Source organism: Elephas maximus, chromosome 14 (genome assembly GCF_024166365.1).
Source record: "Elephas maximus indicus isolate mEleMax1 chromosome 14, mEleMax1 primary haplotype, whole genome shotgun sequence".
Lineage (NCBI taxonomy): Eukaryota > Metazoa > Chordata > Mammalia > Proboscidea > Elephantidae > Elephas > Elephas maximus.
The window spans coordinates 49,595,117-49,611,617 of NC_064832.1; the positions used below are offsets into that span (position 1 = coordinate 49,595,117).

At 37.3% G+C, this 16,501-nt stretch overlaps 1 protein-coding gene across 2 annotated transcripts in view; it reads right to left on the reverse strand.

The window, feature by feature from the left end:
* DIAPH3 (diaphanous related formin 3) overlaps positions 1–16,501 on the reverse strand; it is a 581,238-nt gene that overhangs the window by 494,079 nt on the left and 70,658 nt on the right. For both annotated transcript variants that reach the window (XM_049853087.1, XM_049853086.1), the window contains one exon: positions 9,689–9,865. In XM_049853087.1, the coding sequence (XP_049709044.1) occupies positions 9,689–9,865 (177 nt within the window). The remainder of the gene's footprint in view (positions 1–9,688; positions 9,866–16,501) is intronic.

Consider the following 16,501-nt stretch of genomic DNA (forward strand, 5'->3'; position numbering starts at 1 on the left):
TATGATATAAGGGTCAAGAACAATTTCTTAAGACAGTACACAAAAAGCACAAACCATAAAAACACTGATAAATCTGACTATATCAAATTTTACATTTCTTTACTTCAACAACCCCCAAAAAATAAATGATAGAGAGAGAGATAGAGAGAGAGAGAGAGAGAGAGAGAGAGAGAGAGAGATAAAAGACTGGGATAAGATATTCACAACAAATATAAACTAGTAAATAATTATTATTCAGAATATATGACAAATTGTACATATCAACATGAAAAAGACAAAATATGAACAAGTAAGTCATAGAAAAGTAAACCAAGGGGCCAATAACCACGTTAAAACATGTTCAACCTCACTTGTGATCAGAGAAAAAGAAAAAAAATTTAAAGTAGGAGATAACTTATACACATCCAACATATCTGCAAAACTTAAAAAGTCTTATAACATGCAAACTGAGGGACACTTTACAAATTAACCAGCTTGAAATCTTCAAAAGTGTCCAAATTAATATAAAAAAAAAAAAGAGGAAAGACTGAGGAACTATTCCAGACTGAGATTAAAAACAGATGACAAAGGAAACTCATGATTCTGAACTAGCTTCTTTTGTTAGAAGGACATTGTCTTAGTTATCTAGTATTGCTATAGTAGAAATACCACAAGTGGATGGCTTTAACAAAGAGAAATTTATTCTCTCATAGTTTAAGAGGCTAGAAGTCCAAATTCAGGGCACCAGCTCTAGGGGAAGGCTTTGATGAAGGATTGATGGCTCTAGGCCATCAATCTTCCCCTGAACTAGGAGCTTCTTAGCGTGGGGATCCCAGGTCCAAAGAATGTACTCCTCTCCTGGCTCTTCTTGCTTGGTGGTAATGAAGTCCCTCACCTCTCCACTTGCTTCCCTCTTTTATATCTCAAAAGAGAGTGATTCAAGACACAACCTAATCCTGTAGATTTTGTCCTACCTCATTAACATAACTGCCTCTAATCCTGCCTCATTAACATCATAGAGATTAGGATTTACAACACATAGGAAAATCACTGCAGATCATAAAATGGAAGACAACCACACAATACGGGGAATCATGGCCTAGCTAAGTTGACACCCATTTTGGGGAGACATAATTCAACCCATAACAGACATTACTGGTACAATTGGTGAAACCTGAAAAGGAGCTGAGGATTAGTTGGTAGAAAATAGTCAGTGTTAACTTTCTGATTTTGGTAGTTGTACTGTGGTTACGTAAGAGATTGCCTTTATGTATCAGAAATATAAATTAAACAGATTCTGGGACATTAAGTCAGAAACTTAGAATCAAGAAGTTCAGAGAAAAAAGTTGTTTTTGTTTTTTTTTTTCCCCAAACGTCTGTGATTATTCTCAAAGGGAAAAATAATTAATTCATGAGAATGACAACCATCAAATTCAGGGTATTTTCACCTCCAGAAAAAGAGAATAACAAGAGAATGGGATTGGAAGCCTACCATTTAAATAATTTTTGTCAAAATAATTTTGTTATTATTGTCACTTATTTACTGTTGTTGTTGTTAGGTGCCATCGAGTCGGTTCCAACTCATAGCGACCCTATGTACCACAGAACAACACTGCCCAGTCCTGCGCCATGATCACAACCGTTGTTATGCTTGAGCCCATTGTTGCAGCAACTGTGTCAATCCGTCTCGTTGAGGGTCTTCCCCTTTTTTCACTGACCCAAAAAAAAAAAAATTTTTTTTTTTTTCCTACTTTACCAAGCATGATGTCCTCCTTCAGGGACTGATCCCTCCTGATAACATGTCCAAAGTATGTGAGGTGTAGTCTCGTCATCCTTGCTTCTAAGGAGCATTCTGGTTGTACTTCTTCCAAGACGGATTTGTTTGTTCTTTTGGCAGTCCATCATATGTTCAATATTCTTCGCCAACACCACAATTCAAAGGCGTCAATTCTTCTTCGGTCTTCCTTATTCATTGTCCAGCTTTCACATGCATATGATGTGATTGAAAATATCATGACTTGGGTCAGGCGCACCTTAGTCTTCAAGGTGACATCTTTGATTTTTAACACTTTAAAGAGGTCCTTTGCAGGAGATTCGTCCAATGCAATGTGTCTTTTGATTTCTTAACTGCTGCTTCCATGTGTGTTGACCGTAGATGCAAGTAAAATGAAATCTTTGACAACTTCAGTCTTTTTTTTGCTTATTGGTCCAGTTGTGAGGATTTTTGTTTTATGTTGAGGTGTAATCCATACTGAAGGCTGTGATCTTTGACCTTCATCAGTAAGTGCTTCAAGTTCTCTTCACTTTCAGCAAGCAAGGTCATGTCATCTGCATAACGCAGGTTGTTAAAGAGTCGTCCTCCAGTCCTGGTGCCCCATTCTTCTTCATATAGTCCAGCTTCTCGTAGTATTTGTTCAGCATACAGACTGAATTGGTATGGTGAAAAGATACTACCCTGATGCACACCTTTCCTGACTTTAAACCACTCGGTATCCCCTTTTTCTGTCCGAACAACTGCCTCTTGATTTATGTAGAGTTTCTCACGAGCACAATTAAGTGTTCTAGAATTCCCATTCTGGTGCTTACTTAATGCCTGTTAATGATCACATCATGATAGATGCCCTTTTTGCATAACTTTCATTCTCTCAGCAGATAATGAATCAAAACCCATGTTTCTGGCAACCTTCTCGTACTCCCACCATCTGACTGCTAACGTCTGAATCTTCCCTGTCATTTACTCTGTGTGTGTGCGGGGGGTGCGGGGGATGGGGGTGGGTGGGAGGTAATAACACTAGAAAAGGTATGAATGCATGGAATCACTCCTCCATCCATTATTTTAATGTTTTTGTGTCGTTGGGCAAATTAGCAATTAAAGCAAATTTCCATCTCAACACCAGGTCTAAAGTGAACAGAGGAGTCCCTGGGTGGCACAAATGGTTACGTGCTGGACTATTTACTAATCAAAAGGTTGCCACTTCAAATCTCCCCAGAGGTACCTAGAAGAAATGCCTGGTTATATGCTTCTGAAAGTTCACAGCCTTGAAAACCCTTTGGAGTACAGATTTACTCTGCAATGCACTGGGTCACCATGAGTAGGAACTGACTCAGTGGCAACTGGTTTTGTTTTGTTTTGTTGTCTTTTTTTAAAGTGAACAGAACTGAATTATCTTAGAAATCTTAAAGGGTAAGAAGTCACAATTCAACGGACATTTGTTTGGGACGATAACTCAATGTCACTACCTGACTATAATAAACCTGACTGCAGAGGTTTAATTTAGTGGGCAGACAGCCAAAATAAATAAACAAATAAATAAAAAGGATGCCTTTCTTTTATAAAGTGGGAGAAGAGGAACCACCATGATAAGTTTTTAGACCAATCAAATGCATGAAAATTACATGCATTTTCCAGGATCACAAGTCTCTAGAAAAATCTTCAGATACAGTTTGGAGTATATAACCCCTATTTGAAATCACCGCTTTGGAAACTCTCAAGACTCTATAACCTCTTTATCACTATAGGTAGATTTTACGTACTTCCTCATCTCATCTACTATTGTTTTAAGCATATGGGGAGGAGAACTTGGTGGGGAACGAAGGTAGAAGGGAATGCAGAATATCTAAGACCTCGATGTCTGCTTTGGTCTGAAACTAGTTAGGTCTAATTCTCTGAGGAGGAAGGAATGTACCACATGGGCCAGAGCTGTTAACCAGAGTTCTTTCATTTGAAATTCTAAGTCTAATAACCAGTTATAATTAATAAAATGCCACTTTCCATTTCTCTTTGATTGCTCTTTGTGTAATCTTTGTGTGTTAGAGGAGTAAACTAGTCAAGCCAGCCTGGACTTCTGGCCTATATAGTGAGGAAGGAAGAACAGAAAAGCGAGGTAGGGAAAAAAGGAGGTGAACCATCTCCCTAAAATACAGGGAGAATCCAAGTGAGGCAGGCTTGAACTAGAGAAAGTAAGAAAATTTCTACGGATGGAAATTAAGTTTTTATATTAAGCTAATGTTTTTATTACTTGAAAGCAACCAGAAAGCTATGGGACCTGATAGGGATTTTATCCAAAGGTAGGAAAGAATAAACTGAGAGGGCTGGTTTGAAGACACATCTTGTATCTTACTATGTTCACCTCATTCAAAAAAAACGGTTACTTATAGCTATGATGAGTTCAAGCGAAACTACTAAAACTGACTTCCAGAAATCCAAGTTGCATATGCAAGGATGTTCACGCAACTAATTCACATGTTTAAGATCCAGGTGGGCTTTCAGCTAAATATTCTGCTTTCACCAAAACATAAATTAGAGAAAAAGCCCTTAAAAAGTATAACTGGAAATTCACCACTACTTTAAGAAAGCACATATCAACAAGACTATTAACCAGAAAAAAAAAATCAATTTGCTAAGTAAAAGTAAAATGAGTACCAACGCCGAAGCACTACACTATATTTGGAACTCATTAACTAAGCAACTCAGCATATAGTCTTTCAAAAGACTGTGTTAAAAAAAAAAGTGTTGCAGGTGAAAAACAGGTATTCTTCCTAGCAAACCTTTTACTTCATGTAAAAATTATTTAAATAACTTTGATAATGGTAAATAGGAATAATTTTAAAAATTACAGAATGCCAAATCAAAGAACCTAGATGCAAATGGTAAATGGTATTAAACTTAAGTGCAAATGCCAAAAGGTTAAAATGGCTGATTTATTACTGAACGTTGCTTTCTCAATAGAATTTTTATGAATAAAACGAGCCAAAAATCAAACCCAATTTAAAGCTAGCATCCTCCACAAAGAAACAGCTTTAAATTTTACAAAGATATGGTACTCTGAAAAACCAGAGAAATACCACTAACGCATGTTTAAAGAAGGAAAAAGACCCCTCTCAGCTTCAAAGACCTTTGGGCTTCAGAACCATCGGCAGGTTTTCCCTACAAAAAATTGTGATACAGTCAAGGAATCAAAGAGAAGAAAACACACCGCTCATTATTTTAGAAAAAGGTCTTATTTTTTACTAACTCATTCCCTACCAAGTTAGGCAGTCCTAAGAAAACAATTTCATTTTACTTCTGCTGAGTAATGTGAGGGTTTGACTGCAAGAGATCTGCTGCCAACAGGGAGAGCTGATTAAGGTTTAAGAAGTGATCTGGTCCAGTCATTAAATATGCATCCTGTAAATGCCTCAAAAATGTCAGTATGTACCTGCCCTGTTTATATCACTCAAATTGATAGTCTTACCCTTCTCCTGGCTAAGACTTAAAAAAAACAATACTTCTAAAGGGATCTTGTTCAGAACAGAACACCATAAATCATATTCAGTATTTCTAGGTAGATGTCCTTTTCACGGAGCCCTGGTTTCGCTGTGGTTAGGCATTTGGCTGCTAACCAAAAGGTCAGCAGTTTGAATCCACCAGCCACTACCTGGAAACCCTATGCGGCACTTCTACTCTGTCCCATAGGGTCACTATGAGTTGGAATCGACTTGACGGTACTGGTTTTTTTTTTTTTTTTTTGACAGTATTGGTTTTTTTTTTTTTTTTTGGTTTTGTACTTTTCACGGAGCCCTGGTGGCTCAGTGGTCAAGAGTTTGGCTGCTAACCAAAAGGTTAGCAGTTGGAATCCACCAGCCACTCCTTGGAAACCCTATGGGACAGTTTTACTCTGTCCTATAGGGTCCTAATGAGTCAATCAAATCAACGGCAATGGGCTTGGGTTTTTGGTTTTCCACTTTGAACAGCTCCAGATAATTAAATGTGGCCCACATAAATGTTTTAACTTCATGCGCTATTTGCTTAGGTGGCACCAGTAATTATGTTGGTCTCCCCCCAATATTTTAACAAGGCAACTGGTAGTCACAAGTAAAGCAAAATAAGAGTCACACAAATTGAGGTGAGTGGTCTCATACAGGATACTGATATGAGGGGCACTTTACTCTTTTGAGTCCTGGGATAATACTGAAAGACAGCTACCTTCATACAGACCTCAACAACAGATGCAAAGGCTGACCAAAATAAAGCTAAGTTTTCTTTGTTCTTGGCAGAAATTATATCAACTCATGGTGATAAAGAGTTCATAAGGAGTAATCCATGTGTGGTTAACTAAAAAACAAAATTAAGCACTTCAACAAGAGTTGAAATAATAGCTAATATTTTCCTAAGACTAGGGTTCATACAAATAAATAATAATAAAGGGCATGCTCAGTAATGGAAAGTTAGTAATCACTGACACTGATGAAAAACTCCATGAAGATCCAAACTAGACATTCTTTCTCTCCGAGATCAAAGCTCCATGTGTACAGCTGGGCAAAAATACTTGTTGATGAACAGAAAAAAAGGCAATGTAATGGTAATTACTCAGCACCCATCTGTCACAGCTTGTCCGACTGTGATGGCTTGCAAGTTGCTATGATGCTGGAAGCTATGCCACCCATATTTTAAATACCAGCAATGACATCAAGTAGTGAAGAGATTTCAGTGGGGTTTCCAGAATAAGACAGACTAGGAAGAAAGGCCCAGTGGTCTACTTCCAAAAATTAGCCAATGAAAACCTTATATATCACTGTGCATAAAACTTTCAGAGAACACTATCTGACTCATTTATTTTGAACACATAATCAAGGCAAATCAGTTGCTACAGAAGGAAACCACGTTTGCTGAAATAGAGAACCAAGAGTGAGGGCAACCCTTGGTGAGATGGATTGGTACAACAGTCATAATGATGGACTCAAATTTCTTAGCTACCACGAAGATGACGCTGAATCAGGTAACATCTCATTCTGTTGTACATAAGACCACCATGAGTCGGAATGACTCCATGGCAGCTTTCTTTCTGTCTGTCTATCTGTCTACCTATCTCCCTCTATCTACCTATCTATCTATCTAATGGCAAATACATCATCAATCTCAGGCGAACAATGAAGACACCGGCTTATTCTTTTCAAATTTCAAGCGTACCTTAAGCTATAAACTAAATTCTTACAGTTGTTAGGCGTCGTGGAGTCGGTTCCAACTAACAATGACCCTATATACAAGACAAAGCACTGCCCAGTCCTGTGCCGTTCTCACAATCATTGTCATGTCTGAGTTCATTGTTGCAGCCACTGTCTCAGTTAAATCTCATTGAGGGGCTTCCTCAAGCTGCCCTTTGAAATCACCTGCTCAGCTCTTCTATTTCATCATTTTTTCCATTTGCTTTAGCTATTCTATGTTCAAGAGCAAGTTTCAGAGTTTCTTCTGACACCCATTTTGGTCTTTTTAATTTTCTGTCTTTTTAATGACATTTTGCTCTCTTCACATACGTCCTTGATGTCATCCACAACTCGCCTGGTCTTTGGTCAATAGTATTCAGTGTACCAAATCTATTCTTGACATGGCCTCTAAATTCAGGTGAGATATAGTCAAGGTCATATTTTGGCTCTCGTAGACTTGTTTTAATTTTCTTCGGCTTCAGCTTCAACTTGCATATGAGTGAGTGATAGTCTTTACTACAGTCTGCCCCTGGCTTTGCTCTGACTGATGATATTGAGCTTCTCCATCACCTCTTTACAAAGATGCAGTCAATTTGATTCCTGTGTATTCCATCTGGAGAAGTCCACAGGTGTAGTTACCATTTGTGTTGTTGAAAAAACTATTTGCAACAAATAATTCATTGTCTTGCAAAATTCTATCATGTAATCCCCAGCTTTGTTTCTATCACCAGGGCCACATTTTCCAACTACCAATCCTTCTTCTTTGTTTCCAACTTGCATATTCCAATTACCAGTAATTACCAATATGTCTTGATTGCATGTTTGATCAATTTCAGACTGCAGAAATTGGTAAAAATCTTCAATTTCTTCATCTTTGGCATTAGTAATTGGTATGTAAATTTGAAGAATAGCTGTATTAACTGGTCTTCTTTGTGGGTGTACGGATATTATCCTCTCACTGACAACACTGTACTTCAGAACGGATCTTGAAATGTTCTTTATGACAAAAAAATTGTCATTCCCAGCATAGAAGACCATATGGCTGTCCCATTCAAAATGGCCAATACCAGTCCATTTCAGTTCCCTAACAACTAGGATATCAATGTTTACGCATCCCATTTCATTTTTGATGACTTCCAATTTTCCTAGCTTCATACTTCATACATTTCATATTCCGATCATTAATGGATGTTTGCAGCTCTTCCTTCTCATTTTGAGCCATGTCACATCAGCAAATGTAGGTTCAGAAAGCTTTATTCCATCCATGTCATTAAGGTCGACTCTACTTTGAGGAGGCAGCTCTTTTCCAGTTGTATTTTGAGTGCCTTCCTACCTGAGGGACTCATCTGCTGGCACTATATCAGACAATGTTCTGCTGCTATTTCATTAGGTTTTCATGGGCCAATTTTTTAAGAAGTAGACCATTGGGCTCTTCTTCCTGTTCTGTCTCAGCCTGGAAGTTCCACTGAAACCTGTCCACCATGGATGACTCTGTTAGTATTGGAAATACTGGTAGCACAACTTCCAGCATCACAGCAATACACAAGCCACCAAATAGTTGCTTGAAATAATTTCCCTGGGAACCAGAATGCTGATACAGTTATTCAAAACTAATACATGAAAGAAGATACATATAAAATAAATCACAACTCTGAAATAACACATAACAGCTCAGAATGACATATAAAAGCCTTTCATAATCTGTACCAAATTGTCATTCCAATCTCATTTTTCCAACCTCCTATTGGTCTTTCCATGAGTTATCTGTACCCTAGCTCTTTGCCTTTGCTCACTGCTGTTTCCCCTACCTCAAAAGAATGCCCACTCTCCATTTATCCAAATCCTATCCTCCTGTAAATCCTGGCTCTAGTTCACTCTCTCCATAAAACTTCCCTAGACTTCTAAAATATGGTTTCTATTCTCACTTTCCCTGAAGCTAATTAGGTATCTTAAAAAATTAAGGCAATTTCTTCCTACTCTGAAGTTATAAAAAAAATCATTAAATACTACCTTCTGGCAATTCTTACTTGTTTAATTTTTCAAACCTTGCTATGAATACTAGGAGATAAGTAACGAGTATAGAAACTACATATGTAAATAAATTTATTTTGATTAAATTAGCATTAGTTTCGTTGTAATGATTTGAATATACTTAACATATGTATTCAGGTTATTGGTCAAATTAGTCCAGCCAGATCAAAAGGCAAGTGCTGAGTCAGTTGAAGAATTGCCAGTTTGAAACCAAGAAGGTCCCAAACAACACTGTATGTCTCTACCAGAAAAGGTACAGTCCCAAAAAGAATATGTCCAAGTCTACACAGATATAATTGTTGGAAGAATAGAAAGAGCCTGATTATCTGGAGAATTAAGAATAAAATAAAACAAGTAAGGTAAAAAAATTGCTCACTTAACATCAACAGCACAACAATGTGACCCTCACTGTAAAATGCAACAGAACCCAGACAGATCACTTACACAATCCATTTGAGACAAAAATCTACCATAAGTTGCTTTAAAATGTTTATGTTTTTAAATATTCTGCATGCAACTAAAAACTGGTGTGCCATTTTTCTTTGGATTTTTATCTTTGTAATCCTAAAGGCCTAAAAGTGCTATATTAAATGACATAAAAAAATCACTCTAGGTAACATGAGCTCCAAATACAGTTTGTGTTCTACTAACACGAGCAGAAGCTAAGATGTGACCCTCCAAAGACATTTTTTATATAAAGAATTAAAATTCTTACCATCATCTTTTCAAAAAGTTCTAAGACTTCATTTTCTGAAAGTGGTTTGGGGTTGTTTTCCATCATCTCTGAAAATGCTGAAGAGCAATCATTACTTGCAAATGCAGTCTTCAGGTTAGATAGTGGTGGTCTCTCTTTCTTGCTCCCTGGAATTCGTATACTGGCAAATTTGTCCAACTACAAAGATAAAATAGCAAACATACAAGTATTTCCTTCACCAATATTATTTATGTAATTCATCAAATGGAAAAAAACTTGAGAGTCAATTACATTATCAATATAATCCCACTGAGAAACATTCAGCACTGAAATTTTTTAGATTCAAAAATAACAATAAAACTAAAAGGAAGTGAAAAGTTTTCTAGTAACCACCCTGTCTAAAAAAAAGAAAAAAGTGTTTAAAGTCACTATGAAAACCTTAAACCAACAGTACCCCCTGAAGTCTGCTGAAAACCAAATGATAGTTTAGCTTAACTAGTAAAGAATGTCTACCTTGGGCACTGAGCTCTTCTAAGATCTACCTATATGGTGTCAAATTGACAAGAGCAACTTGAAAGATCAGACAGAAAACTTAGGGGGCATTGAGTTTATGTTAATGGGGGAGGAACAACTCAAAAAGGGAGGATAAGAATGGTTGCACAATTTAAAGAATAATCAATGTCACTGAGTTGTACATGTAGAAATGGTTGAATTGGTTTATGTTTTGCTGCATATATTCTCAACAACAACAAAAAATAAAATAACTTATTTTTTAAAATTCACTAAAAAGGCAATACCTTGGAAACATACAATGTACATGCTCACACATGGTTCATTTCACGTGATATGAATATTAAAGTCATAAGAATAAGACAGATTCCAGTAAGATTTTAAAAGTAGTGACAAGACACCACTGCTCTCATCCTAACAACCAAAAAAAAAAAAACCAAAGCAAGCCAGAAAACCTACCAAATCAAAGCTGATGTTGTTTTTAACCCATTAGAAAGGTGAGGACACAAAGAAACCTCTCTAAACTAAATACTAGGAAGTGGCAGGCTAGTCTTTGGCAAAAAGGGAGAGAAGAGCAAGTTAGAGAAGGGTAAAGAAAAGGCAGTCCCTGGAAACCGCAAACAGTTAACACACTCAGCTCCCACCCCAAAAATTAGAGGTTCGAGTCCATTTGGAGGCAACATAGAAGACAGGCCTGGTAATCTACTTCCAAAACATGAGCCATTGAAAACCACAAGGAACATAGTTATACTCTGATACAGAGTGGCAGAATGGATTAAAAAAACATGATCCAACTACATGATATTTACAGGAAACACTCCTTAAACCCAAAGAAACAGACACATTGAGCATAAAGAATGGAAAAAAATATTCTACACAAATTATAACTCAAAAGACAGCTGGGGTGGTAATCCTAATATCAGACAAAGTAGACTTTAAGACAATATCTGTCAGAAGAGATAAAGATGGACTTTAAATAGTGATAAAAGGGTCAATTAATCAAGAAAATTTAACAACCGTAAATACATATACGCCCAACATCACAGCACCTAAATACATAAATCAAACGCTGATAGAATTGAAGGGAGAAACAATAATAGCTGAGGACTTCAAAATACCACTCTGAATACTGAACAGAACATTGAGACAGAAGATCAACAAGGAAACAGAGGATCTGAATGACTCTGAACCAACTACACTTAACAGAACACTCCACCCAAAAACAACACAATACAAATACTACTCTAGGGCACATGGATCATTCTACAGTATAGACTACATGTTAGGTCATAAAGCAACTCTTGATAAATTTAAGAAAACTGAAATCACAAAAAGTATTTTCTCTGATCACAATGGAGTAAAGCTAAGATCATTAACAGAAAAAAAAACTGGAAAATACACAAATATATGGAAATTAAACAACACATTATTAAGTTAACAATACAAAGAGAGAAATCACAAATTCTTAGAGTCAAATGAAAATGAAAGTACAACATTCCAAAACTTATGGGGTGCAGCAAAGGCAGTGGTCAGAGGGAAATGTACAGTAATAAACGCCTACATGAGAAGAGAAGAACTCAAATTAACATTCTAACTTGACAACTCCAAGAACTAGAAAGAGAACAGCAAACTAAGCCTAAACCTACCAGAAGAAAGGAAATACCAAAAGACTAGAGCACAAATTAAAAAGAAAATCAAAAACAGAAAAACAACAGAAAAAAATCAATAAAACCAGAAGTTGGTTCTTTGAAAAGATCAACAAAATTGACAAACCTTTAGCTAAACTGACAAAGAAAAGATACAAACAACCAAAATAAATCAAAGTGAGGATATTAAAACTGACCCGATAGAAATAAACAGGGAGGCAGGGCCAAGATGGCAGAGTAGTCAGACGCTTCCGGTGCTTCCTCTTACAACAAAGACCCAAAAAAACAACTGAATCGATTATATGTATGACAAGCTAGGAACTCTGAGCATCAAAAGCAAAGTTAAGAAATCGGACTGAGTGACAGGCGAGGGAGAGACGATGAAGAAGCAGCAAGAAGTTGCAGAGCCAGCGGCAGCATCCCCGATTCCTTGGCGCAACTTCTGCAGGACTGATGGTAGTTTTCGGGGACACATCCACTTCAGCAAAAGAGGGCAAGCAAAGTGGCGCACCCCTGGCCCTCTGGCGTATCTGCAGCGGGGCTGGCTGTGGTACTTAAGATGAGGAAGATTCACCAAAAGAAGGCAAGCGCAGGATGCAGTGGAGACCCAGCCAGCAGATCACACAGGATACACACGCCTCTGGAGTCTGAAATAAAACAGCGCTCTTGGCATAAGATAAGTGATTTTGTCTAACTTACCAAAAGCAGATCTGATAGCTCCTCCTTTTGAAAGAGCTATCTCCTATCTATTTGAATCCCTCCTCCCTCTGTCCCAGCAGGCTTCATTAAGAGTTGATTTCCCTGGGCCTGAGTTAGGACCTGCTGCACTCCCTGAGCCATTCTCCTGGCCTTGGAGATGGAACAAATTGACAAACAAGTGAAAAATAGTCTGCCAACTCCCCTAAACTGGAAACTCAGAGCAGAAGTGGCTCCAGTCCAGGCACAAGTCATCCACAGACTTTGTCTTTTACCCCTGCATGGATCCAGGTGGCTCCACTACACCAGAAGGGATCTGGCTGTTACACCGCAAGGGCAAATCTATTTGAGGCCTGACTGTAATTGTTTCAACTGTGTGGTAGAGAGGCAGGTTATGGATGTTCGATATCATTCACCTACCTACAGCAGGGGCCGGAGAACTGGAGGCTCCATCTATGCCACCTAGTCACCTGCAAAAAGGCTCCAAGTGGTGCCTACCAGTCCTTACAAGTAAAAGCATTGGGTGCCTATGGTATAGCTGCAGAGCCCACCAACCAGAGCGCTCAAGAGAACAGGGATGTGCCTTCCTCACAAACACTCAGGGGAAGGTTGTCAGCCCCCTGCCTTCCTCAGAGTATGACCCCCTGCTACTACCAGAAACTCATGCATACACCAATCACCACTGCTCCTCTAAGATAGTAGGTGAGAACCTACACCAAACACAAGGTGACCAACTATCAGGACACCTGAGCTGAATCTATACAAGAATACTGAATGGACTCCTAGCCTCATATACCTGGTAACAGCTCTAGCCATCTGGTAACAGGACATTAGTGCTTCAAAGATTCCAATAACCAAGTTAGCTCACTCTAGTAGCCTATTTGAGTATATCAGAACAAAGCAAGAAACTAGGACATAGTGAGGAAACAGAAAATAAAATAATGGGTCAGAGGCAACAGTCGATATCAAATCACAAAAAGAAGCACACCACGATTGCTGCAACAAACCCCCAAAACAAAGAATCAAGGACTCTCCCGGATAAAGATGTATTACTGGGATTACAAGATGTAGAATACAAAAGACTAATATTCAGAACTCTTCAAGACATCAGGAACGACATCACGAATGAGATCAGTCAACATGCAGAACAAGCTAACGAACACAAAGATAAAGCAGTTGAAGAAACTGAAAAGACTATTAAAGAACATAATGAAAAATTTAATAACATGCACGAATCCATAGAAATACAGCAATCAGAAGTTCAGAAGATTAACAATAAAATTACAGAATTAGACAACTCAATACAAAGTCAGAAGAGCAGAATGAGGAACTGGAAGGTAGTGAGATTGAAGATAAAACACTTGGCAACAATATGTTCAAAGAAAAATCAGATAAAAGAATTTGAAAAAATAAAGAAACCCTATGAATCGCGTGGGACTCTATCAAGAAGAATAACTTGCCAGTGATTGGAATACCAGAACAGGGAGGGATAACAGAAAATACAGAGAGGATTGTTGAAGATTTGTTGGCAGAAAACTTCCCTGACATCGTGAAAGATGAAGGGATATCTATCCAAGATGCTCATTGAACCCCACTCAAGGTTTCTTTTTCCCAAAAGAAAATCACCAATAAATATAATCAAACGTGCCAAAACCAAAGATGAAGAGAAAATTTTAAGAGTGGCCAGGGATAAACAAAGTCACCTACAAAAGAGAATCAATAGGAATAAGTTCCAACTACTCAGCAGAAACCATGCAGGCAACAAGGCAATGGAATGACATATATAAAGCACTGAAGAAAAAAAAATGGCTAGCCAAGTATAATATATCCAGCAAAAATATCTCTCAAATATGAAGGTGAAATTAAGACATTTCCAGACAAAAAGAAGCTTAGGGAATTGGCAAAAACCAAACTAAAACTACAAGAAATACTAAAGGGAATTCTCTGGCTAGAAAATCAATAATATCAGATATCAAACTAACACTAGAACACAGAAGAGAGCAAGCAGATATCAACCCAGATAGGAAAATTACAAAAATAAATCAACTTAAAAAAAAAATGCTCAAAAAAGGGAATCGGTGATGTCATTATGTAAAAGATGACAACATTAAATCAATAAAGAGAGACTAAATAAAGTAGTCATAGATCTTCCATCCCAAACCGAGTGCCATCGAGTCAATTCCGACTCATAGCAACTCTATCGGACAGAGTAGAACTGCCCCACAGAGTTTCCAAGGAGCGCCTGGCAGATTCAAACTGCTGACCCTTTGGTTAGCAGCCATAGCACTTAACCACTATGCCACCAGTGTTTCTATATGGAGAGGAAATCAAGGTGATATAGGGAGATGCAAGTTAGGTTTAAAGTTAAAAAAAATAAAGGTAAATATTAAGGTAACCACAAAGAAGACTAACAACCCTACACATCAAAATAAAAAACAAGAAAATATGAAGGCTCAGCGAAATCAACTAAAATGAAAAAGAACACAATTTATAAAGAAAAACTACTCAGCACAAAAAAAAGTGGAAAAATGAAACTGTCAACAGCACACAAAAAAAGACATCAAAATGACAGCACTAAACTCATACCTATCTATAATCCTGCTGAATGTAAACAGACTAAATGCACCAATAAAGATGCAGAGAATGGCAGAATAGATAAAAAAAAAAAAATGATACATCTATATGCTGCCTACAAGTGACACACCTTAGACTTAAAGACACAAACAAACTAAAACTCAAAGGATGGAAAAAAATATATCAAGCAAACAACAATCAAAAAAGAGTAGGTGTGGGTATACTAATTTCTGACAAAACAGACTGCAAACTTAAATCTACCACAAAGGATAAGGAAGGACACTATATAATGATTACGGGGCAATATACCAGGAGGATATTACTATATTAAATATTTATGCACCCAACGACAGGGCTTCGAGAAACGTATAAAAAAAAAAAAAAAACTTTAACACCATTGAAAAGTGAGATAGATAGCTCCACAATAATAGTAGGAAACTTCAACACACCACTTTCAGTGAGTAACAGAACATCCAGAAAGAAGGTCAATAAAGACACAGAAGAGCTAAAGGTCACAATTAACCAACTTGACCTAACAGACATATACAGAACACTCAACACAACAGCATCCAAGTATACTTTCTTTTCTAACACACGTGGAACATTCTCCAGAATAAACCACATATTAGGTCATAAAGAAAGCCTCTGCAGAATCCAAAACATCGAAATATTACACACCATCTTCTGAGACCATAAGGCCATAAAAGTAGAAATTAATAACAGAAAAAGCAGGGAAAAGAAATCAAATACTTGGAACTGAACAATATCTTGCTCAAAAAAGACTGGGTTACAGAAGATATTAAGGATGGAATAAAGAAATTCATAGAATCCAATGAGAATGAAAACACTTCCTATGAGAACCTTTGGGACACAGCGAAAGCAGTGCTCAGAGGTCAATTTATATCAATAAACACACACATACAAAAAGAAGAAAGGGCCAAAAATCAAAGAATTATCCCTACAACTTGAACACATAGACAGTGAGCAACAAAAGAAATCTTTGGGCACCAGAAGAAAGCAAATAATAAAAAAACAGAGCACAATTAAACGAAATGGAAAACAGAAAAACAATTGAAAGCTGGTTCTTTGAAAAGATTAACAAAATTGATAAATCATTGGCCAGAATGAAAAGCAAAAACAGAAGACGAAGTAGATAACCCGAATAAGAAATGAGATGGGCGATATCACAATGGACCCAACTGAAATTAAAAGAATCATAACAGAGTACTATGAAAAGTTGTACTTACTCTAACAAATTTGAAAACCTAGAGGAAAATGGACAAATTTCTAGAAACACACTACCTAACTAAACTAACACACCCAGAGGCAGAACAACTGCATAAACCCATAACAAAAGAAGGGATTGAAAAAGTAATTTAAAAACTCCCACCAAAGAAAAGCCCTGGCC